General features: G+C 36.9%; 1 protein-coding gene and 2 non-coding genes across 3 annotated transcripts; 2 read left to right on the top strand and 1 right to left on the bottom strand.

Moving 5' to 3' along the window:
- The first annotated feature begins 2,125 nt into the window (after window positions 1–2,125).
- cfp (complement factor properdin) lies at window positions 2,126–12,058 on the top strand. The gene is made up of 12 exons (XM_056463651.1): window positions 2,126–2,144; window positions 2,423–2,502; window positions 2,696–2,820; window positions 3,007–3,151; window positions 4,867–5,033; window positions 5,114–5,284; window positions 5,365–5,559; window positions 5,646–5,819; window positions 9,173–9,364; window positions 9,983–10,094; window positions 10,200–10,308; window positions 10,463–12,058. Exons 3-11 carry the CDS (start codon window positions 2,766–2,768, stop codon window positions 10,300–10,302), a joined length of 1,314 nt encoding a protein of 437 aa, XP_056319626.1. The 5' UTR covers window positions 2,126–2,144; window positions 2,423–2,502; window positions 2,696–2,765; the 3' UTR covers window positions 10,303–10,308; window positions 10,463–12,058.
- Window positions 12,059–12,132: 74 nt separating this feature from the next.
- Window positions 12,133–12,205, bottom strand: trnar-acg (transfer RNA arginine (anticodon ACG)). Its single transcript has one exon. It is a non-coding gene; the product is annotated as a tRNA-Arg (tRNA).
- A 603-nt stretch (window positions 12,206–12,808) lies between these two features.
- On the top strand, window positions 12,809–12,881 carry trnaf-gaa (transfer RNA phenylalanine (anticodon GAA)). The gene has a single exon. It is a non-coding gene; the product is annotated as a tRNA-Phe (tRNA).
- Window positions 12,882–13,618: the final 737 nt, after the last annotated feature.

The raw sequence follows: 13,618 nt of genomic DNA on the forward strand, positions 1-13,618 counted from the left end.
GTTCATAAGTTATGCTTTAAAAAAACAAGACAGCTATTAATCGACGACCTTAGTAGCAGGTTCAAAGTGTTCCTGTAGATGGCGCCAGTAGAGTATTTTTGCATTTATGAGTGTTCTTAGTCTATTAGCTATGGAAGCCCGTTCCCGCCACAGAATCAAAAAAAATAATTGAAAAAAAAAAACACTTTATAAAAAAAACTTTAAAAAAAATTAAGTCAGAATTCTGAGTTATAAAGTCAGAACTGCGAGTTATAAAGTCAGAATTCTGAGTTATAAAGTCAGAATTCCGAGTTATAAAGTCAGAATTCCGAGTTATAAAGTCAGAATTCTGAGTTATTAAGTCAGAATTCTGAGTTATAAAGTCAGAATTGCGAGTTATAAAGTCAGAATTGCGAGTTATTAAGTCAGAATTCCGAGTTATAAAGTCAGAATTCTGAGTTATAAAGTCAGAATTGCGAGTTATTAAGTCAGAATTCCGAGTTATAAAGTCAGAATTCTGAGTTATAAAGTCAGAATTCTGAGTTATAAAGTCAGAATTCCGAGTTATAAAGTCAGAATTCTGAGTTATAAAGTCAGAATTGCGAGTTATAAAGTCAGAATTGCGAATTATTAAGTCAGAATTCCGAGTTACAAATGAGTTTCCTGTTATGCCGGCTGGCCATAAATGGAGTTTTAAAGACGCATGAACATTAGCTCATAATCACAACATAAAGCCTATATCTGACTTTTTAATGTTTATCACGCTTTCTAAAAGGAAATATATAGTTGAACTAGGCTGTCTATTTATTCGTATGGATTTGTTCTTTTTTTAATTATTACCATTTGGTCTAAATAGCAATTATAAAGCATTAAACAGAGCGCCTGAAACTAGCTATAGGTTGTGTGGTTCCTCCAAATGTCTAAAATTAGGATTTCATTACTATTTATCTATTATATGTGTAACAATTATATGATTTATCGCAGCTGTTATTTGTTTCTTGTTGCAAGAGTGCCCTCGTATGGTGTATACTTGGGAGCTGCAGACATATCGTACATAGACATTATAAAGGGCTTAATCTAAAAGGGTTATATTAGTTTATATTTCAGTTCAGTAAAAGTGTCAACCAAATACTGTGTATTCCTGGCCTTTATTGGTAAACTGGGCTGCGAATCCAGACCACATCACAAGCAGAGAACATAAAGAAAGAGTCTTTAACACTTCATTTATGGCCAATCGCCATAACAGGAAACTCCTTTAAAACTCGGAATTCTGACTTAATAACTCGCAATTCTGACTTAATAACTCGGAATTCTGACTTTTGTAACTCGGAATTCTGACTTTATAACTCGGAATTCTGACTTTATAACTCGCAATTCTGACTTTATAACTCAGAATTCTGACTTAATTTTTATTTTTTTTAATTTTTTTTTTTTTTTTTTTTTTTTTCAATTATTTTTTTTGATTCAGTGGCGGGAACGGGCTTCCATAATTAGCACCAATAACATGAAATGCTGACTAGATAAAGATGTTGGCCATTTGCCATGCAGACAGAGAATGTTCCGAGGAACTAAATAGAGGAACTAAAGCTTAGTTGTGTGTGTTTAATAGAGCTAAGGATGTTGTGCACCTTAAGTCTATCAAATTAGCTCAAATGTGTAATGTTCAGTGGATGCTTATTCTCCAGTGTTTGCTTATGACCGACAGAATGTGCTCTAAATAGGCAGTGTGATGTTTTTAGTTCTATACGTAGATAGTTTAGTGCATAACACATATTGCTTAATCCACAAAACAATAGCCTACTTGCGCAACATGCAGCTCGAAAACATTTCCTGTACCCCGCTTTTTTATGATCTTAGTTCTTACTAAACATTCAGCAAAACAAATGTATTAAAAATGTAACAAAAGTGACACTTTTAGCTATCCCAAAATGCTCATTAAATGTCAAGAAAGCTTGAATATATTTATTTGAGTGAAAAACGGTTTCAGGCCCATATATCAGTCAAAAAGCATGACTTGTTTTTCATGATCTTTGGGAATGGTTTGCTAATTTACCCTATACGCAAATAGTGTGGAAGTATGTCTACGAATGTCTTGTGCTGATGTTTTTTGTCTGAACGCCCCCTAGCCTAGACCATCACCCCAGAAATAGTTATGCACGGACCGCGTAAGTACATTTTGCATTCACATCTCTAATAGATTTCAGATGTTATGCCGCTTTTATCTGCTACATTGTTTTATGCATGCTGCTGGGTTATTATTCAAAGTTTGAAGAGAAGGGATTTGACCGTACGTGACACACACAACTGTTGAACTTTTTCAGGGGTGGAACTGAAACTATTGTTTTTTCGTAAAAACATCAGACACATACCGATGATTTAGCAAAATCATAAGGGAAGCTGGTTAAACAGTTTCGCAATTAACAATTCCTGTTTTCATTAACAGCTTCTTAAGAGTCATTCAAGGCAGGGTTAAAAAGACCATACGGCACTGTTGAACGGCCACAAAAAAGGGAAGCGAGCGAGGTAAGTGGTGCTAAAATGGTGCAATTTTATTTTATTTAAGTGGTGCAAAAAATATTTATAAAATATGACCGTACGTTTGAATCTTTATTTATTTGCATGATTAAAACTCTTGCTTAAAAACCCGCTCCAGCATTTGTTTGGAGTTGTTTTGTATGATGTTTAACCTGGCATTTTTACTGTGTTTTACTCACAGGTATTTCTGAATTTTGTGTACAAGTCCTGACACATTCAGAACCAAAGATATCCATAACACAGAATCAGCCATGAATCTGAATTTGCTGTGGATTTTGCTACTTGGGATTTATGTGCAGCAATCAGGTTGGATTTGTTATGCATAAACATTAAATCATAACTAACATTTTGCACCAAATTATAATGTTTCTGTACAGGAAATCAGAAAATACTGATTGATCATTGAAACAACTGAATAATACTATTTTAATTTTATAAATATCAATAAATCCAAATGAAACAATTGTTCAGTGATTTGGTGTCTTTCTGTAGCTTCACAGATGGTGCAGTGCTTTTCAGCATTTTCCATATCCACCGGGAAGTGTGCTGATCTTTTAGGTGAGGTTGAAAAAGATTTTTGTTGCGTAAACCCCAGCTATGGCTTCACTGGAGCAGACGGAGTTTGTAAGAGCTGTGGGTAAGTTTCATTGATGTTATACAAGAAATTCAAAACCTATGTCGTAATACATGATTGAGCTTCTATGTTGATTAATCAAGTGAAGAAAATCCAGAGCATGATTTTAAAGCAAGAGAACAATTTTGAAAGTGTCATTTACATCAATAAACATATACTGAAGTCATCATAAATTAAAACTCATTCTGTCAGTTTTGTAGATCTTGTTGTGAAGTATATTTCCATGTACATATGCCCACGTTTTTAAAATCTAGTCTGTTGCTACATCATTTCATTGCAGCTTTGGAATAATCAAATGGTAATAGTATTTTTCTTGCATTTCTTTTTATTGGAGCCTTTAACCAATCACCATCTCAGCTTTAAGATAAAACTTCTTAAAGGAATATACTATATATAATAGCCCAAAATTCATAATTAGGCAGCTGTAAAGAAATCCATGCAAGCTCAGTCCACAAATAATAGTCTTCTGTAGTAAAAGAAACATTTTTCAGAAAAAAAGTATATATACTTTTTAATTAAAATTGCTCACCTTGGTCCAGTGATGTATTTTCATTAACTGGTTAGCTGTTTTCTTGTTTGAAATACACTCACTGGCCACTTTATTAGGTACACCTTACTAGTACCGGGTTGGACCCCCTCTGCCTTCAGAACTGCCTTAATCCTTCTTGACATAAATTCAACAAGGTACTTGAAATATTGCTCAGCGATTTTGTTCCACATTGACATGATAGCATCACACAGTTGCTGCAGATTTGTTGGCTGCACATCCATGATGCGAATCTCCTGTTCCACCACATGCCAAAGGTGCTCTATCGGATTGAAATCTGGTGACTGTGGAGGCCGTTTAAGTACAGTGAATATCCACCACATCATTACACCACCACTACCAGCCTAAACCATCGATACAAGGCAGGATGGATCCATGCTTTCATGTTGTTGATGCCAAATTCTGACTCTACCATCTAAATGTCGCAGCAGAAATTGAGAGTTTTGGTGAGCCTGTGCAAATTGTAGTCTCAGTACCCGGTGTGGTCTTCTGCTGCTGTTGCCCATCCGCCTCAAGGTTCGACATGTTGTGTGTTCAGAGATGCTCTTCTGCATACCTCGGTTGTAACGAGTGGTTATTTGTTATTTGAGTTACTGTTGCTTTTCTATCAGCTGGAACCAGTCTGGCCATTCCCCTCTGACCTCTGGCATCAACAAGGCATTTGTGCCCACAGAACTGCCACTCACTGGATATTTTCTTTTTTTTGGACCATTCTCTGTAAACCCTAGAGATGGTTGTGCGTGAAAATCCCAGTAGATCAGCATGGTAGTCAATGGTAACAGACTTCCAGTTTTCTTCACAATATCTTCTTTTGTGTTCAACAGATGAAAGAAAGTCAAACAGGTGTGGAACAAGTGAATGTTGAGTTCGCCGTTTAGGGTGAACTATCTTTTTAAACCACTTGTGTCAAACTTTCAGGATAGGTGACTGTACTTTTTTGTAGTTTCAAAAATTCAGACACTATTGACTGCCATTATAAAACTGAGAAGAGCTTGAAGATTATTTACTATAACCCCTTATAGAAAAAAGGCTAAATGCCTAGGATGGGAAAACCGCTTTCATTAATTAGACTTAAATATACCTCTTCAAGTCACTGAAATAATTGAACAGAGACGAATTAGATCAAATGATGGATAAACCTTTTAGTGAAATCTTATATGTTGACTTGCAGGCGGGCGGCATGGAGCGAATGGTCAAGCTGGAGCGAGTGCTCAGTGAGTTGTACTGAGGGAGTTACTCAAAGGCGACGGTTTTGTTATGGAATCGGTAACTGTTTAGACCCTGAGGATTGGGGAACTATTCAAACTAAACCATGTGTGAAAAAAGACTGCTGCCCAGGTAAGAAGAACATTCAGGGATTACATTTAGACATAAAGGTTTCTGTGGTCTTTCTCATGGCTCCAAATATGTTTGTCCAGAGGATGGTGGCTGGTCTAAGTGGGGGAACTGGCAGCCATGTTCAGTTACGTGTCAAAAAGGACAAAAAAAAAGGCAAAGAGTCTGTTCTAACCCGGCTCCAAAATGTGGAGGCTCCTGTTCTGGCGAAGCGCAAGAAATTGACTCTTGTTCCGTTGACACAATCTGTCCAAGTAAGTAAGTGTAAGTTTTCTTTATTTCTTTATTTTTGAAGATGCTGGAAATGAAAAGCGTGCTCTCGTTTGATGTCCAGCTCATGGAGCGTGGTCCAATTGGGGAAATTGGGGTCCCTGCCCAGTTACTTGTATCGAGGAAGGACGTAGAACCCAAAAAGAAATTCGTACAAGGACGTGCACCAATCCCTCTCCGTCCACCGTTCCACCTGGCAGATTTTGCGAGGGTTCCGAAAAAGACACCCGCCCTTGCAGTGGACTGCCTTTTTGCCCAGGTAACATGCTTTGTGTTCTAATACAACGCCACCCAAAAATGACAAGAGAATTTTAGAAACCCAAGCTTTATGTATCTTCTCCACAGTCGATGGAAGCTGGGGCTCCTGGTCAGGTTCCTCACCCTGCTCTGTGACTTGTGGAGTGGGCCGACAGATGCAGTCACGGACATGTGATTCTCCAAGCCCCAAACATGGTGGCAAACCGTGTCATGGTGAAGAGCAAAAATTTGACCTCTGCAGGACTTTAGCCAAGTGTCCAAGTAAGTAGTGTGATACAAAGAAAGTCTGATCTAAGCCATTCTTTTTAAATGCTTACATAAATGGTACAACCCAGTAGACACACAACATCATAAGACGTTAATATTAGGTTAGATTTAGGTTGCCAGCGTCTAAGGATAATATTATTTTGATGTCCAATAACGACGTGAAATGAATATTTGGTTGATTTTATGTTGTGTTGGAAAGTGAACAAAATCCAATGTTAAGCCACATTCTTTGATCAACGTCATGTTGATGTCAAATACTGACATTTATTTGTCAGGTATGGGAAATAAAATCCAGCGTCTGATAGACATCATAGTGGTAACGTCTACACAACGTCAAGCTGTAACATCATTAGACGCTGATGTTTTGTTTTTTTAGGTTGTGTTGGAAAGTGACTAAAATGCAACGTCTGTTCGACATTGTTGGACATTGACATGGGCCTGATGTTGGGTTCTGACATCAACCCGATTCTTATTTACAAACAAAATACAACATGCCATGAAGTTGGGGTACAACGTCAATCTGACATCATGTTGATGTTCTGTGCCTGCTGGGAAGAACCTAAAAAAGAGCCCTTTTTAAAAATAGAGCCACAAAATGACATTGGGTGATATAAAGTATTTTATTATTTTTTTAATAGAACAAAATAATAAAAGTTGAAAGTACACAGACACATAAAATAGAAGCAAGTATAAAACACAAGCTCCAACTCAAGCCTAAGTCACCCAACAATAATTGAACACTAAATAATAGTTAAAATACCAATAGCAGCAAAGAAGACATGTTCTTGGTTTGCTATAAACCAACTTTAAATTTCAGCAATTATTTTGCAGAAATATCAGTACATTTGCCTTCTCTGCATAGTAAAACACCTCTCCTGATTTACTGCAAGTATCTTGGGATTGTTTCAAATAGTAGAATACACATTATATTATGACAGAGTATTTATAAATCTTTTTTTTTTTACCTTCTAACCACAATGTACCTTCCAATATCTAAAAAATGTATTTGTTTTTTTAAAGTACAGCAGCTGATATCCACAATTCTCTTCACATTTGCACTTGTCAAATCATCGCATGGTCATTGCTGTTTCTCTTCTTTTTTTCTGACTGTGAAACAAATATTTGCTGAAAAATAAAGCTGTGTGTGCACAATATGCTGGCATAAAATTACAATTATTAGTAACCTGTAATTATAGTAACAGATAACTGTTTTAAAATGCTGTTCATAGTTTTTAGCATGCCAGATTTCATTCAACAGGGCATTTAAGTGGTAGAAATCAGGCAGCAGCATCTGTTCTGATTCATAGGTGGGCCCACACGGAATCTGTGCCCGCAGAATTCCGCAGATTTTTAGCCCATCATTAATTCTGTTTATTTACTTGAGTAAATGTGTGTAAATTTATATTTATTCAGTTTTTTTATTAATTACAGTAATATTATTGACTAATGTGGAAATGTTCATCTGATTTATGTACAATGCAGTTTTAAAGTAATATTTTCTGTCTTTTAGTAGAGATATTATATATATTATATGAGAGTCTTGCTTTGTTTAACAAATAAAGTGCATCTAATTGGATTTGCATTTTAAACATTAAATAAAAGTTAAAACAAATTAAGGTTTTAGTTATGATACTCCCAAAATAATTCTGCAGAAATCCACAGATTTTTACCAAAATTCTCAGCAGAAATAGCAAAAATTGTCCGCAGATTCTGTCTGGCCCTATTCATAGGTCATATAGGTACTGCTGCCACACTTGGCACTGGGTTTCAGTTAGTGCTGCACAATATATCGTTTCTGTATCGATATCAACGTGTGTGTCTGCAATAGACACATCGCAGAATATGAAATGTTGAGTAGGGATTATAGTTGATCAGCACAACAACTGAGAATACTTGAGATTTGCTGGATGGAGTACTTGATGGAGTCGCTTGCATTCGTTTTGAAGGCATTTCAAGAGAGTTTAAAGCATTCAGACATAAATGTACAAGATTTGTAAAATATACTTTTTTATTTACAACACTTTGTTTACCTCATGTGACCCAACTACATGAGCTTTTTTATATAAACTGAAATAAAATCAGGAAGAGTATCTTACAATCAGATCAAATCAACTAAATTCCTCTTGACACAACAAAGATGGTAAAGTAAAAAAACAAAGTTAGCATTACGATAAATTTACTGTTTATTTAAAAATTGACTGTTCAACAAGGCGTAGGAGGTGGCACGAATACAATGAAATTGATAATAAAAATGTCATGAGACTTGAAACTAAAACCGCCAGTAGGTTGAGTCAAATCTCCGTCTTTGTCACTGAATTATTAGTTTAATTGAGTTCTTGAGCTGATTCATTCACTAATGTTCTTCTGAATGAACAACTCAGAAATTGTCTCATATCAAACCCAGGTAGCAAAGAATTCTGGCCCAGATTTGGCATAAATCTGGCACAGCAGGCATTCATCCGGCACTGACATACAGCATGTGGGCCGAACATGGCCCTGGTTTGGCAGAGGTGGCACCGTCTTTAAGGTGGCACACAATATTTGGGCCAGATCATAAATAAAGTATTTCGCCCAGATGTTAAAAATTGATATGTGGGCCATGTAAGTTCGGCCTATCTTGACCCACTTTTAAAATACATTTTATTATTTTCAAATAAAGAAAAACAATTCTACCAATCAGGTCACTTTTAGAAAAAGCACGCTCATAGCACGCATAAAGTGCAATGATTCATGGGTTTATCAATTTCATTAGAGTCATGACACGCCAACAAATTTGGCCCAGTTCAGGCTCAGTTATGGGTTATTAACTTGACTGAGACTTGGCCCAGATATGGTCCATGCTTGCCCTTGTCTGAAAGCCCGACTTGGTCCAGTCATGTACTGTAATTTACTGAGGTATGCAGGCCAAGCAAAAGCGGATTGTGTGGGCCAGAGCTGGGCCAGAAATATTGTGCTATGTGGGAAGCTCAAGATTCAATTCTAAAACAAAACATGGTATGGAGATGTGCAGCGGCTGAGCTGTTTGGAAGCATTTTCAAGAAAACCGAGCAACATTTGGAGAACAGTGATTCTGAAAAATGCATTCGGATATTAGGGATAATAATTAAGTTTAATTTTAGAAACAGGGAACCTACAATCTGCTGTAACTTAGATATTACCAGTGAAACTTGGGTCGCTAAAGTAAATGTTAGCAAGCCCTGTTAACTGTGTTGGTGGGATGGTGGTTTTACAAAGGGGATGCTTTTTGTCAATTCGAGCACTGGTTATAAATGGACCTTGGAGTATTAAATAAATGCAATTCCTGACTCATAATTCATAACCATTTTCTCCCTCTTTTTGTCTGCCAGTACATGGGATGTGGACAGAATGGAGTGAGTGGAGTAATTGTAAATCGCCTTCCACTAGAAAAATCACATGCAGAACCAGGGAGGGAACCCGAAGGAAATTACGGGACTGTGTTGGTACAGAACACGAAGGAAAACTCTGTGATGGAGAAATTGTTGAACATGGCAGCTGCTATGACATTGATGAGTGTGATAGTAAGTGCCAAGAAAAATCACTGCTGCTTTCAAAATGGCCTTTTGTCTAATACATTTTAAAAAACAAACAGTACAAACCATTTGAAATGTGTATATATATATATATATACTATTTATGTGGGAACAAGCAAAAAATAACTAATTAGAAACATGATTATAAACGATTTAAAGGGCACCTCTGATAAAAATCAACTTTTGTAAGCTGTTTGGACAGAACTTTGTGTTGGTATAGTGTGTCCACTGTCATATTGGAGTGATATAAACACAAGTCTCTTTTTTTTTTTTTATTTCCTGACGTTAAAATAGGACCCAAATCCCAGTGATTTTGAGGCCCACTGCAACGTGATGTAGGAGCGTGGTTTTCCCCGCCCACTGAAAAGATTGACAGGCACCATGTTGCTATAATAACATGTACACAGTATAGACATGTCCACAGAAAAAAGAATTTTGCAAAGAAACTGGGATTAAAATATCTGCTCTCTGTGATTTTTTATAAGTTTTATTAGTTTAAAATGTTTTTAAAACAGAGCATGTTTGTAATAAAGACAGTAAGCCGCATAGTTTCAGTAAACGTGAACTCAGCTTTCCAAATTGATAGCACTTTCTGACTGTGTTCAGTGAAAGGCATCCTGTCCGAGTGGAGCGAGTGGAGTTACTGCAAACCTGACTGTGGACAAGACTCCAAACAAACCAGAAGCAGAAAATGTGTTCCTGACATTTCTGAATACCAGTAAGAGAGAAAAACATCTATTTACTTCCACTTCATGTGTACTGTTGGTTGTAAAGTGTTTCATGATGCATTTACATTTTCTTTGGTGTTTCTGATCTGCTATAGATCTGATGACTACAGTCTTTTCTATGGGAAGCCGGTCATTAATTGTGAGAAAGTGAAGGATGAAACCGAAACAAGACTATGCAAAAATGTCCCTCAGTGCTAAGACAAGGTTGTAATATTATTCTGAAAGCACATTCGTTTCAGCTAATTGAAGGAAATTATTATTATTATTAATATTATTATAATCTTAACTATAATTTATATTAAAATTAAATGTATTTATTTAACTATAATTATAATTTATTATCTTAATATTTGTTCAGTTTTTCAGGATGAGCACAGAAGATGGTGAAGATAAAAGGACCAGTTGCTGTAGACGGTAAACTCTCCAGCAGGAGGAAGAAACTTTAAAGGGATAGTTCACCAAAAATGACAATTTATTCACTTTTTACTCACCTTCAAGTGGTTCCAAAATGTGTAAGATAATATTTTGAAGAAAGATGAAAACACATCCATGGTAGGAAAACAAACACCATGGAAGTTAAAGGTGCAGTAGGTGATCTGCCTAAATGCTATCTGTTCCCATAATATCTTTGAAAACATGATCCCTCCCCTGCTGTCCAAAGCCACGCCTCCTGAAATCACAAACACACACACATTACAGATGACAGAGAACCACTAGATCATGTCATTTGCCAGTTAGAACATTTTATAGTACTTTATAATACTATAATCCGAATGAAAAACTGTAACTGTTCAAATTACACCAGAGTTACTGACCACTACTCTATTTCATTTTGAAATTTATTCCCACTCCGCAAGAAATCTGGTTGGGTCCCGCGGCTCCTGTGGATTGCTGGTCTCACTCCCTCACGCGATTTGTCCTAAAGCGACTACTTAGTGGTTGGCCAGCAGACTGAAGGAATTACACTTGTTACTAAGCCATACTTGCATGCTATTTCAGACCGACTATTCAGTGTAGAATGGTGAACAATATAGGAGGAGCATCACAGGTTGTCATTGTTAAAAAATGAACCAATGTGAATACTAAATCAACTTCACCTCAGTAAAGCAGGCTAGGCCAAATAGCGCTATCTACTTATGTTTTGTTGTTAAACTAAATAAAAATCTACATTATTGATGCTGTTAAAGGTCCCTTATAAGGATTTCAGTGGCTGAACAACACTTCTGTGCATTTAACCCATTTGTAAAACGCCACAATCTACATCAGCTTTGCGTGACTAAAATATAAGTTTTTAAACATAACATTACCTGTCTAAAAAGAAATACTTCAGCCATGGTGTCGTCCTTCCTACAGCATGCAAAACTAACTCCAATATTGATTCAGTATTAGTTTTTACCACTCTCTCTCTCTCTCTCTCTCTCTCGTGTGCAGGTGAACGGCCAAAGGCAGATCTGCATGAACAGCTGTGCAGTTGTACAAATCTACATTAGCTGACAGACAGTTTGGGCTACTTATCAGAATTATGGGAATTATCAGCCAGACAATATGTATTTAAATGAACATTTTTTTAGTCTTATGCCTTACCCAGAATATAAAAATACATATAAATACATTTAGATCATTTCCTTTAATAATTACTATTGGAATGTGAAGAGACTTTCAACCAGCACAAAAAAAAAAAATGTTTCTGAAGACATTCACTTACTGCACCTTTAATAGTTACTGGTTTTAAGTTTTCTTCAAATGTTATCTTCTTTTGTGTCCAACTCTGATAATAGATTTTTTCCGTTTTTTGGTGAATTTCCTTTTAACATGCCCGTCTGTAGAAATATACTATCAACAGAAAAATACTTGCTTTGTTAGCCTTATTTGTTAAATGGATTGAATTTGTTGCTGGATAAGGCGCTATGTTGTGAACTCTGCCTTACTGCCATAATAAAGTATTAATGCAATATGTTGTAGTTCGTGTGAAAAATTTGTTTCTGAATTTACATTTATAAACCTGGTTAGTCAGATGGAAAAATGAATCGAGCCAGCCAGGAGTCGAACCTAGAATCTTCTGATCCGTAGTCAGACGCGTTATCCATTGCGCCACTGGCCCGATGGATTTCTGAGGGACCACGTGGCTCTAAATAGTATGGATACAACAATCCGTCAACAATCCGTCACATTACGTCGCATTTGTCGGACGGTTGTTGACAGAAAGTGATTGAAACCTCAACCCAATTTAAACACATAGAAATTAAAATTAGTAACTAATCCGTGTGGCATGTACCGTGAAGGGTACCATGAAGTAGCCGCGGCTGTAACTTACCCGTTCTAGACTTCCACTTTTTCGACCGTGTACGATTGACGCTGCTCACATTTAAGAGCAGGATGATTAAAGTCGGTCTTGGTATGCCAGAAAATTCTGTGTTCTGGTAAAATCTGTAGTATATCAGTCTAGAGATCTCAATATTTCCGAAAGTTAATAGATGACAATTTTTCGGCCCTACAGATTCGACCGCTAGAGGGCGGTGCAGCATTTGAAATGAGCTCTACGCTAGTCTTGACCGTTTAATCACTAAACATTTAAAGCAGTTGAAAAGGCTAACATTACGCGTTTGAACGTCAAGCTATACTTTTTGGAGAATTACGCCATATAAGGATGAGGTCGACGCAACATATAGATACGAGAAACCATCTCCACAGTATTCACTCACCAGCCGAAATAGCTCAGTTGGGAGAGCGTTAGACTGAAGATCTAAAGGTCCCTGGTTCGATCCCGGGTTTCGGCATTTTGATCCTTTAAAGGAACACACAACATAAGGTCAGCAGTAGCTCAGAGTAAACTGTATTTGTCGGTTGTTTTTTTTTTTTTAAAGGCCAAAATGGATGGTGAATACACGTGTTCCTTACCTCTGAATCTTTATAACACGCATACGTCATATGTATACTTATTTAAGCCCCGCCCTCCTAATATCTAATAACCGTTTCCGTAGTGTAGTGGTTATCACGTTCGCCCCCGGTTCGAAACCGGGCGGAAACAACATTTTTTTTTTTTACCAAATCATTTTAAAGTAGTTGTTACTCTCTATAGGACAAATCCATTTAACTTTTACTACAGAGATACTGTAATCATTCTACGATATGCTCAAATGGCTTTTTGCATTAAAAGAAGTGCCACCATACCTAATTTAATTTAATTTTCATGCCCAAACGTTCTTTAAAACATTCATAATCAAGGCAGTCTGATATAACCATGTTCCACAAAGCAAAGAGACTTAGGTGATCGTCTTAAATTAATGTGTTTTGGGGCTTGTAATGTCATCACTGGGATACATCAATACACATACACTACGGTCAATTTAGCTTACTCACTTCACCTAAACTGCATGTCTTTGGATTGTGGGGGAAACTGGAGCATCCGGAGGAAACCCCACGCGAACACGGGGAGAACATGCAAACTCCACACAGAAATGCCAACTGACCCAGCCAAGGCTCGAACCAGCAGCCTTCTTGCTGTGAGGTGATT

The sequence above is a fragment of the Danio aesculapii genome, chromosome 8 (assembly GCF_903798145.1).
Source record: "Danio aesculapii chromosome 8, fDanAes4.1, whole genome shotgun sequence".
NCBI classification, from domain to species: Eukaryota; Metazoa; Chordata; class Actinopteri; order Cypriniformes; family Danionidae; genus Danio; species Danio aesculapii.